Source organism: Artibeus jamaicensis, unplaced genomic scaffold (genome assembly GCF_021234435.1).
Source record: "Artibeus jamaicensis isolate MK-2021 breed Jamaican fruit bat unplaced genomic scaffold, CSHL_Jam_final contig_332, whole genome shotgun sequence".
NCBI lineage: Eukaryota > Metazoa > Chordata > Mammalia > Chiroptera > Phyllostomidae > Artibeus > Artibeus jamaicensis.
In genome coordinates this window covers 16,370,401-16,389,341 of record NW_026521788.1, presented here as the reverse complement: position 1 = coordinate 16,389,341, position 18,941 = coordinate 16,370,401, and the positions used below count along the sequence as shown (strand labels likewise).

Sequence of the window (18,941 nt, the reverse complement as noted above, 5' to 3'; positions counted from 1 at the left end):
TAGCCAGAGTTACTAGAAACACAATCTGACCTTATATGTTTGTATTTTCTCACTTCCCAGTAACATCTTCAGTTATTACAGCCTGGCTTCTGCCTCCACTTCTAGTCTTGGAAATTATTTATTCTTACTGCTTCTATGACGTTTCTGTTTAGATTTCCCTACTCTTTATCAGTCCTCTTTTGCTAGCTGTTATTTCTCTCCAGCTTTAATATTGGATGGTTTTCCACAGTCTTCCTTTCAGGTATCTTCATTTTATTATTCACCTTTAGCAGTGTCATATTTCCAGTGCTTTTCCTGTTGTTTAAAACCCTGTCTTCTGAATCTATAACTCTAGTCCAGACTATCCTGCCATACTATTATTCATTTAATAATTGATTCTATGTGCCAGACACTGTTCAAAAATTTCTGCCTCCTTGGAGCCTAAATTCTAGGGGGAGACACAGAAGATAATAAATGTAATAAGTAAACGATAACATATGACAGACAGTTTAATTACTTCCAGGACAAAAGGAAAAGTGTAAGGCAAGGTAAGAGCAATTAGGAATGGAGAGGGTGAGGCAGGTTAAAAGTATTAAGTAGAGTGGTTACACTAGATGACATTGAGAGGGCAAATCCTACATAAAACTTTATTTAATTTGTATTGCATTGATTTGTGTGTTAGTCTGTTCCAAAAGACTGTAAGATCCTCATGGGTGGAAATTTTTATATATAGTGGCAGTCTCTCGGCCTAGTAATTAACATCGGGTATTCAAAATCTTATTGAATAAAATACAGTCCTAATATATTTTACTCACAAGAGAGCCTCTTAGTCCCAAACTCAGAGACTATTTCAGACATAATTTCAACAAACTGTCTAATCTGGTTACCTCTACCTTAGCACATGAGAAGCCAGAAGGAGATTTTTTAAATGATCATGGTAGATTAGAAGCTACACCAGCACAAAAGAAACGAAAAATATTACAACTCAAATTTTGTATTTCTGGGACAGTTTGCTATAGAGGCAATGACACTTTACATCAATCAATAATTATGAATATATCATTATATAGCGATCATTAATGATAACCATGAGTTTAGATGGAAAGTTTAAATTACGTTTAGGATGTCACTTAATGAAGGAACTCTAGAAGTATTTTTATTTGGAGTTTATAATAGGATTTTCATACATTTTCTTATTTTTATAAATATAAAAACTTTCTTGTAGACAGAAACTATAATAAACATTTAACATACCTTATTTGGTTTATGTTGTCTTTCCTTTTTTTCTAATTGGAAGTTATAGATCAGCAATTTTCAACCATTGTGCTGCAAGAAATTTTACAACATGCAATACTTGACTTTTTAGTCAGGGGCACCGACCTCTTCACTTAAGATTGTCAAAGAAAAAGATGACAACAGCCAATACAACAATAGCCGCCTGGTGTGAATGATTTAAATTTATACTTATTTTTGTAAGACTGGCAAAAATATAACATTTTTTGGCATGCTGCAGAATTTTAGTAATTAAGTTTGTGTGTGGTGAAATGAAAAAGGATGAATATATCACTGTTCTAGATAAGTTAAACTTCTCCTATTAGGAATAGCAAAACAATGACTATAATATAAAACATTGTTACACATCATGCCTACAGTCTTCCTTAACAAGTGGTGGGTAATTAAGTTGTTCTCGTACTGTGATACTTTGGAGTCGTAATTTTAACTCTCTTTTTCAAAAAATTAAAAATTTTTAGAGAGAGGTGAAGGGAGGGAGAGGAACATCAGTGTTCAAGAGAAGCATCAGTCCATTGCTTGTCACACACACTCCCATTAGAGACAGAACCCACAGCCCAGGCATGTGCCCTGACCAGGAATTGAACCAGCAGTCTTTTTGTTCACAGGCTAGCTCTCAATCCACTAAGCCACACCAGCCAACGCCTTTTTTTTATGAATAACAATGCCTTTCTTACATATTTGCTCAACGTAGGCCCTATTGAAGGGAACAGATAGTCTTTTAAATGGGGATTATATGATAAAAGATGAAGTCACTTAGCAGAACCAAGTCTATCAAGTTACAGGACGTGTTGATTATTTTAGTTCACACTAAATTATGTTCTAGTGCAAAGAGAAATATAGTAGCTTTTCAAGTTTACAGGTTATGATAATGCACTGAAAATAATGAATATTAGCCCCAAAAGTATTTGGTGTGACATTAATTTGGAAATTATATCTTTTGCATTTTATATTTTTAAGAGTTTTTTTTTTTTAATACATGGAAACTCTTATACTCAGTAGTTATGGGCACAATTATATGTATACTCTAGCTCAGTATGTGTTCTTAACCTAGGAATTATTTTTACTAGAATACTTTCTAAAAAATATGTAAGCATAAAATACTGTTTGTTTCTTAGGTTGAACAACCTCTCACCCCAGCAGAGGGGAATGAAAGTAGGGTGAGACTGCCGTAGGTGGGGTGTTTATCCAGGACAAGAGGGTTGTTTCTGTTTAATTTTTTAAAAAACTTACCTTGTTCTGAAAGAGTATTTCAGTTGCTACTTTGGAAAACATTAAACAGTTCCTGACCTTCCTGAGTTTATACGGTTTTAAGTTTGAGGAAGCTACAGTTAGTAAATTGTGGTTGGCAGATGCTATAAGCAGGTGACTCAATAGGTTGAACCCATGATGACTCAACTCTGTAAAAACCATGCTGATAAATAACTTGAAAGAAAAATTGCCTTACAGACTTTTGAACTGCCATAAAAAGTTCAAAACTATTATTAAAGGTATCACAAAGAATATTGACATGTGGCTTTAGAAGGAAACACATTTTCCTTCAAGTGGTTTTAAAAGTTTTACTTAATTGTTTTGATTTTTGCTCTGTGGTAATTGAGAAGACTATACTGGTAATACTTAGCAAGTTGTATATTAAAAGTGCAGAAATATTTTTAGGTCTGCATAAAGTATTCAAAAGAACATTTTTTTAGGAAGGCAAGGAGAATAGCAGAGAAACCCAAATAAAACTAATTAATACAATGAAAATAATGTTGATTATTTTTATTTGATCTTGATTATAAATGAATAAAGCAAGATACATAGTATCTTATGATTTGGTATCTCTTATGAGGTGACATAAAAGAGTGTATATATTAATATAGTATGTTCTATTCCAAAATCCTTTTAGATAATTTGTTAAATTAATTATATCTGATATGTTCTAGGATATCTGTTCCAAATCTTGGAATACTATATTTCTGTCAACTTGTCCTAATTTAGTAACATCATTTTCTATATTAATTAAATAACAATAAAATAATTGGGTTAGTTGAGTTTCTTTTAACTGTGTGCCATATTACTAATATCATAAATAAATTATTGAATGCCCAGCAGAGAGTGTTCAAAATTTTGATGTGGCCTGGGCTTTGATGTTAGGCAGATACTTGTTACTTTGCCTCCCTCCAGACCATGTGATTGATGGTAAATTACTTAATATTTGACTGTTTACTCATCTTTACATTTGAAAGAATGTTATCATAGTATTTAAAGGGTGGTTAGGATTAAATGAGGTTAACATTTGTGCATATGCTTCTGTCAATTAAATGGTTTTTTTTTAATTTTTATTTTATTGATTATGCCATTACAGTTGTTCTATTCCCCCCCTCATTCCCCTCCACCTGGCACCCCCCACCCCCACCATTCCCCCCCTTTAGTTTATGATCATGTGTCTCAAGTTTTTTAGATTCTGTATTTCCCATACTATTCTTGCCCTCCCCTTATCTATTTTCTACCTACCATCTATGCTACTTATTTTCTGAACCTTCTCCCCCCTTCTCCTCCTCCCACTCCCCTCTTGTTAACCCTCCTTGAGATATTCATTTCTATGTTTCCACTCCTGATCTAGCTGTCCTTTTAGTTTGCTTTTGTTTTAGATGTGGTTGTTAATAACTGTGAGTTTGCTGTCCTTTCACTGTTCATATTTTTATCTTCTTTTTCTTAGGTAAGTCCCTTTAACAGTTCATATAAGAAGGGCTGGGTGATGGTGAACTCCTTGAATTTGATCTTCTCTGAGAAGCACTTTATCTGTCCTTCCATTCTAAATGAAAGCTTTGCTGGGTAGAGCAATCTTGGTTGTAGGTCTTTGGATTTCATGACTTGGAATACCTCTTTCCAGCTGCTTCTTGCCTGTAAGGTCTCTTTTGAGAAATCTGCTGACAGCCTGATGGGAACTCCTTTGTAGGTGGCTGTCCCCTTATGTCTTGCTGCTTCTAGGATTCTCTCCTTCATTTTAATTTTGGCTAATGTAACGATGGTGTGCCTTGGTGTGTTTCTTCTTGGGTTCAACTTCTTTGGGACTCTCTGAGCTTCCTGGATTTCCTGGAAGTCTATTGCCTTTGCCCGATTGGGGAAGTTTTCATTATTTGTTCAAATAAGTTTTCCACTGGTGGCTGTTCTTCTTCCCCTTCTGGTACCCCTATAATTCAGATGTTGGAGCGTTTAAAGATGTCCTGGAGGTTCCTAAGCCTCTCCTCATTTTTTTGAATTCTTGTTTCTTCATATTTTCCTGTTTGGTCATTTTTTCCTTCTGGTTCACTCCCTTGATTTGACCCATAAATCATACATACATAGTTAAACAGGACATATTTAAGCCATATTGAGACCTAAGGATACTACTCATCTAGGATGACAGAAGAGTGGTAATGCCAACAATCCAAAGTCCTTACATTTTGCTTTTGTTATTGTTTTAAAGGCTAGGAGATATGATTTTATTATAGTAGCTTCATTTTGGTTCAGTTGTAAAAACTGAGTATTAAACCTGCTACTTTGTAGGGGAGGCAATATAGAGATAAAGAGTAATAATTCTTTACTCTGTGTAAGAGTAACGGGGCAACTGGTCCAAGATACATAAAAGAAGAAATTCTCTTGTAAATAATTGAGAACTGATGAAGTTTGTTTGTATTCACTACATTGGTTTTCTTAAATGGCTATATTGGCAAAAAGCTTGTAGAAGCAGGTATTTGATCTTCTAGTACAAAGTCTGAAATGCCACATTGTTTTTTACAACAATTATAAAATTTGGTCTATTTTGCATGCTGATCTCTAAATTGCCTTTTTTAAAAATTCAGTTACTTTTGTGTTAGCTTTTTACTGAGAGGTTTGCCATCAAATGCGTAATTAAGTGTTTCTTTATACCACAGCGTATCAGTTAGTGAAAGAAAATATGTTCCTCCAGTTCCATGAAATTTGTTTTCTCACCTAATGTGTACCAAAAGATGATGGACTTAAAGAGTTTCATTTTTATAAATATAGTGTTTTATTAATAAGACATTCAGTTGAATTATACTTGATCTAATCCATGACATTAATAGAATTGCATTAAATAAACCATTCTTTTTGGAGGCCTTCAACTCTATTTTTAGTAACTAAGAATTTACATAGCAACATGTCCAAATTTTTATTTGTACTGATTTTTATGAAATTACCTGAGAAGCTTGTGTCATAAAGAAGTATATTAAGAGAATGCAAAGAGTATTTTCAAGTGTATCAATCAATATCAAAAAGTCCAAATGAGCTTATTTTCTATGGATTGTACATACCCATTGTACTTAACTATGAGACTGTATTTGTTTTTTTAACAAATTCAATATGAAACACATCAGTATTATTCTTTTTCCTGTGTCATTAGCGTCTTTCCATGTCAGTAACTGTGTGTCTACATAAATACTTTTACCGGCTCTGTTGTATTTTATTGTTGTGTATATGAACAACTAAAAAAACACTTTTTTCTCTTTAAAAAAAGAGAGAGACCCTTCTTGTACATAATTTTGTTTTTTTTACTCATCTGTTTCCTTAGATTGCTTGAAAGTTAATTGTTGAGTAGAAAATACATACAGAGCTATACATGAGAACCTCATAGTCTACCAGATCTCACTGCAATGACAAGGATTTTTAGAAAAACAGAATTGGAGTAGATCATTCAAAACTCATTTAAATGTTTAACAAGAATACTAACAGTAATTATCCTGGAAAAATACTGGTAGACTTGAACAAGAAACATTGTATTCCTAATAAACTTAGGTAACTATATAGTACTTTACATTTAAGAATAAAGTCAAAGTTGCTTGTATTAAGAATATATGAGCCTTGGCCAGTGTGGCTGAGTTAATTGGGCATCGTCCTGATAGACTAATATTTGGGGTTCAGTCCCTGGTCAGAGCACATACACGAATCAATCAGTAAATGCAGATCCAAGATGGCAGAGGAGTAAGTGGATGCTACACTAACTTCCTCCCTGGACCAAACTGGAATTAAAACTCAGTTGTAGAGAAAGCAGCCTAAATAACCAAGTGAACACTAGCCAGAGAGAAGCCTTATAACCATGAACAGACAGAAAATGACACCTCACTGCAGTCAAACTGGTAGGATGTGTGGAGGAGGCGCAAGAGGGCTGGCTGGGTTCCCATGGGCAGCACCTGAAGTTGGGGGGCGGTTGTTTCAGTGGCTAGGGAATTCCCCCTGAGAAGTATAGGGTCAAACCCCAAGCTGGGCTCCCCAGACTACACCACCAGAGCCAGAAAGGGGTTTTTGTCTGCCAGGGAGAGACAGCTAGAGACACAAAGCCTCTTTAAGGGTCGAGGCACAAATTTTATTTGCAGCCACTTTCCCTGGGCTCTGGCAGAGGGAGGGAAGAGTGGAGTAGAAATGCTTCAGGAAAGCCTGGAGTTGATGGCTCTAGGGAGAGAACTGAAGGAATACCTCCCAGGATCCCTGTGCTGAATCATTCTCCATACTGCAATGGCCATCTTTCTCAGCCCAAGCACTCTCCTCCAAATAGCCCCACCTGGCCTGTGGGAATTATTCAGTGCTACCCTGTGGAGCTTAGGCCTGGCTGCTGATTACAGGTTGGTTAGTTTAACAATAGCATAGTACTGTCATAAAAGCAGGCATAGATCAGTGGAACAGAAGAGAGAGCCCAGAAATAAACCCACACCTTTATAATCTATTAATATTTGACAGAGGAAGCAAACGTACAATGGACAAATGATAGTTTACTCAATAAATGGAGTTGGGGAAATTGGCCAGATACATGCAGAAAAATGAAACTAGATTACCTTCTTACATCACAAACTTAGAATAAATTCAAAATGGATCAAAGATCTAAATGTTAGCCCTGAAACCATGAAAATCATGAAAGAACACAGGCCACAAAATCCCTGACATAGCTCAAAGTGATATTTTATCAGATATCTCTCCACGCTAGGGATTCAAAAGAAAAATAATCAAATGGGATCATATCAAGCTAAGAATTTTTTGCACGGCAGAGGAGAAATCATTAACAAAGTAAAAAGATAATTCACAGAATGGGAGAACATATTCATGGATATACCTGATAAGGAGTTGATATCCAAATTTGTGAAGAACATAGCAAAACTGAACCTCCAAACAATCCAATTAAAATTATAGGCAAAGGACCTAAAGAGACACTTCTCCAAAGAGGATATACAGATGGCCAATAGACATGAAAACATGTTCAGTGTCACTAATCGTCAGAGAGATGCAAATTAAAACCACAATGAGATAACATCATCTCATACCTGACAGAATGGCTATCATTAATAAATGAACAAACCAGTCCTGGCAAGGATGTAGAGAAAGGAGAACTGTTTCTCGCTGTTGGTGGGAACGCAGACTGATACAACCACTGTGGAAAGCAGTATGCAGATACCTCAAAAAATTAAAAATAGATCTGCCTTTCAACCCAGCTGTCCACTTCTAGGAATATGTCCGAAGGAACCCAAAACAGTAATTTGAAAAAGCATAAGCAACTCTGTGTTCATTGCAGCGTTATAATCGCCAAGGTACGGAAGGAGTGCAAGTGTCCATCAGTAGATTAGTGGATAAGAAAACTATGGGACATTTACACCATGGAATACTATTCACCTGGAATAAGGAAAAAAAGAAGAAAATCCTATGCTCTGACAGTATGGATGACCCTGGAGAACATTAGGCTAAGTGAAATAAACCAGCCAATCAGAAAAACAAATACCATATGATTTCTCGCATGTGGAATCTAATGAGCAAACAACTTTCAGACTCATAGATGGAAAGCAAAATTGACAGTGAGTTGGGGGGAAAAGGATGGAGCAAAAAAGAAAAAGGACTCATTGACATGGACATCAGTGTGGTGAATGCTGGGCGGGAGGGTGTATAAGGGGATTAAATTGTAATGGAAAGAAATACAATAAATACTAAATCAATTAAAAATATAGTGAATGCATAAATAAGTAGAACAACAATTTGATCTGTCTAAAATCAGTGAATAAAGGTTATTTTTAAGAAGTAATGATTGTATACTCTCATCTTTATGGAAAAATACATTTGGCAAATACTATAAGTTATTGATAGGCTGTGAAGGCTTTGAAAAATAATAATGCCCCACTGAGCATATTTTAGTTTATATAGATTAACTGGATACATCTTTAACTATAAAGAGTTGACTAAAAGTATGACAACATTTTCTAAATTGGATTATATTAAATATACAGTTTTGATGGGATTATTTCTTTGTATTGATAACTTTTGATGAAAGGCTCCAGGTTAAAGTCACTTTTCTAAATCAAAGCATGTCAAAATTAACTAGTAGAGAGAATAACTTAAAATATTCAGTGATCACTCTAGTTAGAACCTTTCTCACTTTAAATGACATTAACAGCAACATCTAAGTTCACGGGAATTACAGATTATTCAATATTTGAACACAAGAAAAAATTTTAAAGATTTTTAAAATTTATTTTTAGAGAGAGGGGAAGGGTGAGAGAAAGAGTGGGAGAGGAACATCAATGTGTGGTTGCCTCTTATGCACCCTCTATTGGAGACCTGGCCCATACAACCCAGGCATGGGCCCTGACTGGGAACTGAACTGGCGATCCTTTGGTCCACAGGCTGGCACTCAGTCCACTAGGTCATACCAGCAAGGGCAGAAAATACTTTTTTAATTAAACAGAAAACAGACTTTGAATAGCTGTCGAGTCATATATATATGAAATAATATAGGAACGTGGTGGTTTTACCTTATCATATTTTAGTACTAATATGGAAAATCACAAGTTCAGAGAAACAGCTGTTTAAAACCTTGAAACTTTCTAAAACTTTAGGAATTACAATGTTTTTATAGTTTCTCATGCTATGTATGTATGTAAATTCATCATAACCATTTCTATTTTAGTTATCTAATGATAAATAATGGTAAGTAATACCAAATCAAAGTTTCAGGGGGATATTCCTTAAATATTTGGATGGATATGTAATGCCTGGTTGCTTTCAGTGGCAGCAAGCTTCAAGGTACATTTTTGAGGATGATGGAATACTCATCCTAAGTACTCTCGTTTTAATAATTTCAGATCATGCTATCTGGTTTCAGTTAGGGTAATTCTGAAATGAATCATGAACTAATATCACTTTCTAATTTTCATTCTTATGGATTAAAGTAAATTGTTATTGCAAAGGGCCTAATACAGTTTTATTTTTTTATAACATTTATGTGCTTCATGAAATTGTCTTTCTAAAACTGAGCCATGAAATGTAAATAAAACAATTTGGAAAGATTGGTAGGTTATTTTAATCAAGACAATGTCAGAAAGGCAATATTGCCCTGGCTGGTGTAGTTCAGTGGATTGAGCACGGGCTGTGAACCAAAGGGTCATGGTTTGATTCCCAGTCAGGGCATATGCCTGGGTTGCGGGCCAGGTTTCCAGTGGGGGGGGGCCATGTGAGAGGCAACCATGCATTGATGTTCCTCTCCCTCTCCTTTTTCTTTCCTTCCCCTCTCTCTAAAAATAAAAATAAACAAGTAAAATGTTTAAAAATAAAAAAAGAAAGGCAATATTACTCTAAAAGAATGATTTTTGTAACCTGTTTTGAATTTTTAAAGCATTCAATTCCCACCTAGTGAGAGGCACTGACGTTTTTCCTTTAGATTGTCAAATAAAAAATGACGACAACTAACACAATAAATACTTATGCAGTGTGAACGAATCAAAATGATTGGTTTTTGTATTTTTGTCAGATTGGCAAAAATGTATTTTTTGGTGGGTCGTGGAATTTTAGTAATGGGTGCATGTGTGTTGTGAGATTAAAAATGTTGAGGCATAATTGCTATTGAAGTCAGTTTCATTCTCTTTTTTTTTTTTTTTTTTTAAGATTTAATTTATTTATCTTTAGAGGGGAAGGGAAGGAGAGAGGGAGAGAAATATCAATGTATGGTTGCCTTTTGTGTGTCCCCTGCTGGGAACTGGCCTGCAGGGAACCAGCCAGCAACCCAGGCATGTGCCCTGACTGGGAATCGAACCGCGATTGTCTGGTTCGCAGGCCCGAGCTCAATCCACTGAGCTACACCAGCCAGGGCTCATTCTCTTTTAAAAAGACACAAAATAATAATGTAGCTTTCATTTCTTCCCTTATGCTTTTGCCATACTCAGTGAGTTCTCTTTGAGCAGCCCCATCAACATTGGTTTGAACTCTGCATCTGATAGGTTTGCTATCTCCATTTCATTTAGTTATTTTTCTGAGGTTTTGTTGTTCTTTCATTTGGGCCGTATTTCTTTGGCTCCTCATATTAGCAGGCTTCCTGTGTTTGTTTCTCTGTATAAGGTAGATCTGCCTTGACTCCCTGTCTTAGTGCACCTGTTTTATATAGGGCAGAACCCTAAGTAATGGCTCTGACAATCCACTTCACCATTTTGTGTCTCTATTAGTGGGAGGAGGGGTCAGAGGGGACAGTGCCGCTTTCTGGCTGCTGGAGGATTGCTGGGCACTCACTTCTGTTCAACTTACTTTACCCATTTCCTGTATGCAACTGCACCCTTCTAGTTGTTGCCCCGGTCCCAAAGTGGATGAGTTTGCATTTAAGTTACAGGTCCATGCAGGCCCTTTAAACAGACTCTTCTAGAGACTGGGAGTTTCTTCTGCTGCTTTAACCTCAATGGTTTGTATAGCCGGAGGTTATGAGGCTTTATATTTCTGGTGCTGGAACCATGGACTCCACAGTCTGGCCTGTGCCTGGGATCAGTTGTTCCCTAGGTACTTTTCCAAATTTTTATCCACCAGATGTGAATGTTGGCCTGCTAATTCTGCTGGTGGACACCTCGCTACCACCTCACTGAGTTATCTCTGCCCTATAACTGCATGAATATGGCTTCTTTAAATCCTTGGTTGTCGGACTTCCAAATAGTTCAGTTTTCTGGCAGTTCTAGGGTTTTTTTTGTTGTTGTTTTGAGGTTACCTTTGATCTTTCTTATGGTTGTACAAGGAGGCTAAGTGTGTTTACCTAGGCCTCTAGACTGGAGGTCAGAGAACTAAGGTTTCCATCATCTCAACAACTTATAACCAGAGATTTTTATAAATGTGCATCTAATATGTATATAATCCTGTAAACCACCATTATGAATATAATTCAAACCTCCAGTTGTATTTACAGTTCTCATTTTATGAAAAGGACAGACCATTTAGCTCTAGTAACTATGCTGTTTACAGAGCTTTCTTGATATTGGATAACTTAATGTTACTTTATTAAATTCTTAGGATTAACTGATGATGTGAAATGGATAGAATTGGAACCATGAAAAATGCAGTCATGTTAGCTATTTTTCTTTGTTATTTATATCATAGTGCCCCATTAGTGTTCAACTAGAGTTAAAATGCTCTATTACAAAAATAGGAATAGCACACAAGTTAACAGGATAGTCTACAACTGCATTTAAGGCATTTTTTAGAACTTTTTTCATGTTTTTTATATAAGTTTCTACTGAAGTAGATCCTGTTTAACTGATTTTTCCCCCGTTAGTCATTTACAATTACAAGTTCTATTTCTAGAGGTCATAACTAGCAATGTTAATACGTAGGACAGGGTGTATGAAAAAAGAAGATGTTGATAGAAGATGATATTCATTTGCTCTCTGGGTAGTTTGTTTATGGGAAACTAAGAAACATTTTAGTTATTCAAAATTAAAATTGTGCAGGTGACTTTACAGTTACTGAAAAGTGATATATTGTGCAATTATTCTTTTAATCTCAAACACCAGACAGCTGGAATTCTTCATCAGTCAATTGCACTCTGTGAAAGATAGTGAATATTTATAGCAATTTTAATTACAGATCCTAATTTCTTATCTCTTGGAATCTATCCTACCTTGTATCTGATTTTTAACACTTTCACAAAATTGTTAAAGTCAGTAAATGTAGGGGAGAGCCCTGGCTGGTGTGGCTCAGTGGATTGAAGGCTGGCCTATGAACCAAAGGGTCACTGGTTCAGTTGCCAGTCAGGGCATATGCCTAGGTTGTAGGCCAGGTCCCCAGTGGGGGCCATGTGAGAGGCAACCACACATTGATGTTCCTCTCCCTCTCTTTCTCCCTCCCTTCCCCCTCTCTAAAAATAAATAAATAAATTTTTTGTAAGTGTTGTTCTGAAAAATTAAAATAAAAAAATAAAGGGGAGAAACTTTGTTTGCCTGACTGTTAGCAACTCTTACAAGAACTAATAATTTATATTTTTGTGAGCCTCTTTAAAAGGCTAACAATAGAAATGAGTAGTACAATAAACAGAAGTACCTGTAATTTTCAAAGTACTATACATAGAGGAGTTTAGTAACAAAATGACTATCATAACCAGACTACATGTTTTGATGATTATCATGAATTTTAATTTAGTAATCAAAGTCACCTAATACCATGGATAATTCAGAATTGGATATTTTCAGAAAATTGGTCTTCGTATTTTTAAAAAAAAATTTATTGATTGTACTATTACAGCTGTCTCAATTTTTCCCCTTTGGCCCCTCTATCCAGCACCTCCCACTCCCTCAGGCAATCGTTGTACCATTGTTCATGTCCATGATGGGTCATGCATATAAGTTCTTTGGCTATGCCATTTCCTATAGTGTACTTTATATACCCGTGGCTATTTTTTAAAAAATATATTTTATTGATTATGCTATTACAGTTGTCCCATTCCCCCCCCCCCCCCACTTACCTCCACTCTGCACACCCTCTCCCACCCACATTTCTCCTCTATAGTTCATAGAAGTTTTTTGGCTTCGATATTTCCTACACTATTCTTAACCTTCCCCTGCCTAGCAACCATCAAATGCTTTCCTTAGCCATGATTCTGTTTGTTCTTGTTTGCTAGTTTGTTTTTTAGATTCAGTTCTTGATAGATAATGTATTTTTGCCATTTCATTGTTCATAATTTTTCTGAGGTAAGTCCCCTTAACATTTCATATAATAATGGCTGGGTGATAATGCACCGATTCAGTCTTTCCTTGTCTGGGAAGCTCTTTATCTTCCCATCAATTCTAAATGATAGCTTGGACCCTGGCTGGTGTGGTTTAGTGGACTGAGCATCGGACTGCAAAGCAAAGGGTTGCCAGTTCAATCCCTGTTCAGGGCACATGCCTGGGTTGCAGGCCAGGTCCCCAGTAAGGGGGAACATGAGAGGAAACCAAGGATTGATGTTTCTCTTCCTTTCTTTCTCCCACCCTTCCTCTTTCTCTAAAAATAAATACATAAAATCTCAAAATGAATAAATGATAGCTTGGCTAGGTGGAACAAACTTGGTTGTAGGTCCTTGTTTTTCACGACTTTGAATATTATGTGTCAGTCCCTTGTATCCTGCAAAATTTCTTTTGAGAAATCAGTTGGAAGTTTTATGGGAACTTCCCTCTATGTAACTAACTGCTTTTCTCTTGCTGCTTTTTAAGATTCTCTGTTCATCTTTAGCCTTTGGCATTTTAATTATGATGTGTCTTGGAGTGGACCTCTTTGCATCTATTTTGTTTGGGAGTCTGTTCCTTGGACTTGCACATCTATTTTCTTCACCAAATTAAGGAATTTTTCTTCCATTATTTTTTAAAATAGATTTCCAATCTCTGGTACCCCTATGATGCAAGTGTTGGAATGTTTGAAATTGTCCCAGAGGCTGCTTACATGACCCTGGGTTTGTTGTTTTTGTTGTTGTTGTTGTTGTTGGATTCTTTTTATCCTTGTTGTTTTTTGCTTCCTTATGTTCCAAGTCATTGATTTGATTCTCAGCTTAATCCACTGTACTTATTTCCCTATAAGTTGTTCTTATTTCAGTTGGTGTGTCCTTTGTTTCTCTGTGGATCCTTAAAACCAGTGTTGTTAACTCTGCCTCTGATTGCTGATCCTCATTTCATGTAGTTTTTTTTTCCTTGAGTTTTGATCTATTCTTTCTTATAGGCCATGTTTCTTTCTCTCCTTGTTTTTCAGCCTCCTTGTGTTCATTCTTTATATTAGGTAGAGCTTCTATCTGTCTTGGTATTATTGCCTAATGTAGTAGATGTCCTGAAAAGTCCCGGGGCACAACCTCTCTGACAACCAAAGCTGGGTACTGGACGTGCACCCTTCCTGTTGGCTGAGTACACCCTCCTTGTATTTGAGGTTTGGTTGCTGCTGGCAGATCAGTGGGAGGATTCACCCATGCCAGTCAGCTACAAGGATTGGCTGTGACCCTGACCCAGGAACCTCTGCCACCTATGGACTGTCAGTTGTGCAGGGGCAGGATGATACTGTTCCAACATAGCCTATAGTTGTCCACTGGATGGGCAGGTTCTTTGGGTTTCCTGAGTGGTGCAAGCCAAGGGCAGTCCCCACCTGTGTGTTGCCCAGGGCCATCTTGCTTCAGCTATGAAGCAATATGAGATGGCTACTACTTGTTCTGTGCTTAGAGATTCCCAGGCATAGCCAAACTGTGAGTCTAGGCTGCTTGCTGCTAGTTACAGGCCTTGGGCCACTCAGCAAGAGGTATGGGCCTGGGGCCTCACTGCAGCCTGCTGTTGCTTGTTTGATAGGGTTTTTGAAGTTGTGAAGCTTGAGCCAAGACCAGCCAATCATATGAAAAACCACTGCTAACAGCTGTAAGTTTGGTGGCATGGAGCCTCAGGGGATCTTCAGAGTTGGGGGCAGACCATGTTGGTCAGGTTAATGGAGTCTCAGGTATACTTCTGTGGCATGGTGAGCAGGGGGGACTTTGAAAAGGGACAGTGGCTTCTCCCTTCCTTTCTGGGAGAAAGGTGTCCCCCAGTTCTCGCCTTGATGCCAGACACTTAAGTTCCTTCCTGTATGCCACCAGTGTCTTTCAAGCTGCTACTCCAGTTCTGGAGCTCAGAGGGAGTGAGTGTGAGTAAGTCCATGTATGAGTTCTTTAAGGGTAACTCCTTGGGACTCCAGAATTTTCTTCCACTGACTCAATTCCTGCTGGTTTTTGCAGCAAGAAGTTATGGGGACTTATCTTCTGGGACTGGAAACCTGGGCTGGGGCTTGGTATAGGGTTGGGATTTATTGCTCCCAAAATACACCTCCAGAATTTTCACCACAAGTTTTATGTGGGACCATTCTGTGTCTCCACCTTTCCTACCAGTGTGGATGAATGTGGTTTCTTTAATTTTGTAATTGTCAAACTTCCACTTAACTTGATATCTCACAGTTCTGAATGGTAGTTGTTCTATAATTTAGTTGTGATTTTGATGTGGTTGTGTGAGGAGGCAAGCTGTGTTTACCTGTGCCACCATCCTGATCAGAAGTTTGGTTTTGGTATTTTTAAAAATCTTATAAAACCATATTAAGGTGGAAAGAGGCAGATATTAGTTACTCTGCGGGTATAGTATAGATAAGGAAATTTATACACAGATATTTGAACTTAATGTAAAGGTCATTTTAGTGAATAGAGTCAGATGACCCTTATTTAGTGGTATGCTTTTTCTACTAAAAATGAATATTGATCGTTGTTGAGAAGATATTGTATGTTGTCTTAATGATCTTGGAAATATAGCCAATTATTTTAACCTGTTGAATAAGTAAACTATAAATAAATGTTCAGCAAATAACCTTTATATTTCAGTAGTTTAAAATGTAAAATTTCAGTACACAGAACAGGTAGATCATACTTGTACCTGTATGTGGTGGGTATTTAGACCAGAAAAGACTTGAGTTTACAGATACATAAAACCAGAATTCAAATGTTTGAAAGACTATTAAGTTAGGAATTCTGTGTTTGACTCCAAGGCTTTAAGCTTGGATCTGTGTATGGCAGTTAAAGTAAGAAAGATTTTAAAAGAGACTTGGTAGCTACCATAGCTGTCTGGACATGGTAATGGTTTTCCTTGGGAAATAGAAAGTTTCCTGTGTTTTGTCTGTCATAGATGACATAGATGTCACCTGGTGTGCATCAAGAGGGTTCTAGTCTGAAATTCCCATGTTATTTTCCAATCTGAAAACGATGGTGTTAGCCAAGTGTACCGTATATTATTAAGGGTATGGAGTGCAGAAAAGGGATTCCCAGAAAGTTTTTTTGCAAAAAGGAAGACATATCATGGGCATTTTTGTTTTTTCAAAATGACAAATTATATCTACATTTTTGTGTGACACTTTTCACTCTAGTTATTACCTCTGGTATAAAGTACCACTTCTGTATCTCTTTCAAGAAACATATTTGATTGCTTTAAAGGACTTCACCTGTCAGTGTTCACCAGGAAGGAAAGAAATTGATCAGAGTATCTACCACAATATTATTCCAAAATTCAGATTTCTCCCTAAAAGCAGGGATGAGATGAGAAGGAAAGCTTTACTTAGATAAACTTTAGAGAAGAAGAGCGACGTATGGCTGACCCTGCTTGATTAGGAGTTCTTCTTTTTACTGTTCAGCCACTTTGGCTTTTCCAAGTTGCCAGATTATTTTTATTCAAGAGATATAATTTTCTTCATTTAGCTCCTTCTATTCACTGGTTTCCGTCATCTACCAGTCTGTTTTTTTAAGGGCCGCCAATTGACAGTGCTGCTTTGTTCTTCCCAGCTCCACTCTAGGGCTCCTGCCGCTGATCTCAAATGCAGGAGCAGCAGAGGTGCTTTGAGAGAGAGAGAACAGAATGTCAGAGAGTCCAGCGGGAGACCAACAGATTGTGGGAAACCATGTGACTGTGTGATTCACATCTCCATCGAGAGAACCGGTTGTTTCTGTGTCTAGATCCACCCTGTTACAAGGATAATACCATCAATAATGTAATTTTGATTGCCTGGATGCTTTGACACTGGCTTGAAAAATAAAACTTTTAACAGTGAAGTTACTGGTCAGATGAGTTTGAGTAGGACAGAACTAATGACATTTAAATCAAGACAGTAGATAATGACTTTTTGTCATTTAGAACTAACATTTTAAGCATTATGGGAAGACAGTAATTCATCTGTGTATTTATATTGTCGCTAAAATATTCAACTTGATTCTTTTGCTGCCAGTCCTAGATGACCTGATGCTGTTTCATTTGTATATTGTTTCTAACAGTGAAACCCTTTTCAAGAGTGACTTGTATAAGACCATACTCTAAGTTATAAACACATGAGTAAATTTTAGCTTTTGCCTTTAGGACATTGTTGTCAAGGAGCCAATTTTACCATGGATTAATTGTTGTGTTCTATTATTATATAATTACTAATGAACTGTAACTTACGAATTTGTGTTTCTGCATACATTTATATCAAGGAATATCTTTCAATTCTTAGAATGTATAGGAGGGAAAATCAGTAACCATTAATGTTATAATAGCATAACATGGGTATTTTTTCAATCTAATTCTAGGACGACATAGACAGCCTAAACCCAGTTCTCAGGGACAACCCGCAACTTCAGGAAGAAGTGAAAATTTGGGTAAAGGAACAGAAGGTTCAGGAGATTTTTATGCAAGGTAACTATTTTGAAGTTTTGTTTTGTGTTTCTGTTTTTTGTTTTTACCTGGGCATTTTCTCTTGTTTGGTTTAGGTGGTTTCCATTATGTGCAATATAAATTGAAAGGCCAGTCTAATATTTTGAGTTATATACAGTTCTGGGGAAAGAATAGCAAAATCAAAATTATAATAATAGAAAGTTGATAACTTCACCAATTTATTAACTAATTTGAGCTAACTGCCTGGCATGAAATTAGAGCCACACAGATGTTTTGTTGATAGGAAAAATTTCCATATTTACAGATTGCCTTAGGTGTGTCCTTCCTGGAAAAGGAAGCATTGTTTGCAGTAGCTGGTTGCCTAAAGCCACAAATGATTTCCTTTGAAGAGTGCTGTTGGTATCTGATAAAAGTGGACTATTTCAGTTTGCCTTCCTCTGTGATTATCTTAATACTAGTCTTAGTTTTTTTCTTTTTTTAGTAAGTTACAAGTTTGTCTACAATATATGAGTTTCTGACAAATGAGATTTTATAATTCTTAGTGATGTCAGTAAAAATCTGTAAAAGTAATCAAACTATTGTGAAGTTGAACTGAAACTAGGATGATGTGTAAAGTATTGATAATATGTTGAGTGCTTATAAAAGGGATTTTGTTGATAATATTCCCATATTTATCTGAAACCTCAATTTTCATGCCATTTAAGTATTAATAGAGATAATCCTAAAGTTGTTTTGTATGGGTATGGCAGCAGATTATCTACTTACTAAATTTTTAGGCTAAATACCTTTTACACTTTTAATATGGAGAAGTCAAAACATATTTCAGTGAGCTTCTATGTGTCTGTCTCTAAGCTCCAGCAACTATATAACGATGGTGGATCCTGCTACATCTATATTCCCATTTATTTTTATGAAATTCCAGACATTGCCACATTCTATCTATATATAAAGCCATCATGCTAAAAAAAATTAATAGTTTTTTAACCTTTTTCTAAACCCCCCCCATTAGTAGTTTTTTGATATCAAATACTAAATGCTCAGAATTTCCATTTGTCTCATAAACATCTTGAATGATTTTTAATGAGATTGAGTGATATAATAATAAACCAGGGCATTAAAAAATATTCACAAATTGATTGGTTTTTACGTCCTGTCTTACCTTTTGTTTGTTTGTTTTGTTTTTTTACAATTTATTTAGTGGAGAAACCAGGCTAATATTTTTTAATAACTCTGTTTTCTTAT

At 36.3% G+C, this 18,941-nt stretch overlaps 1 protein-coding gene across 6 annotated transcripts in view; it reads left to right on the top strand.

Moving 5' to 3' along the window:
* The window catches only part of JMJD1C (jumonji domain containing 1C), a 311,987-nt gene that overhangs the window by 239,818 nt on the left and 53,228 nt on the right, over positions 1-18,941 (top strand). For 5 of the 6 annotated variants that reach the window (XM_037158683.2, XM_037158682.2, XM_053664018.1 and 2 more), the window contains one exon: positions 17,615-17,720. In XM_037158683.2, the coding sequence (XP_037014578.2) occupies positions 17,615-17,720 (106 nt within the window). Of the gene's footprint in view, positions 1-16,395; positions 17,041-17,614; positions 17,721-18,941 lie in introns of those variants that run through there. The other variant, XM_037158686.2, reaches the window with a different exon arrangement.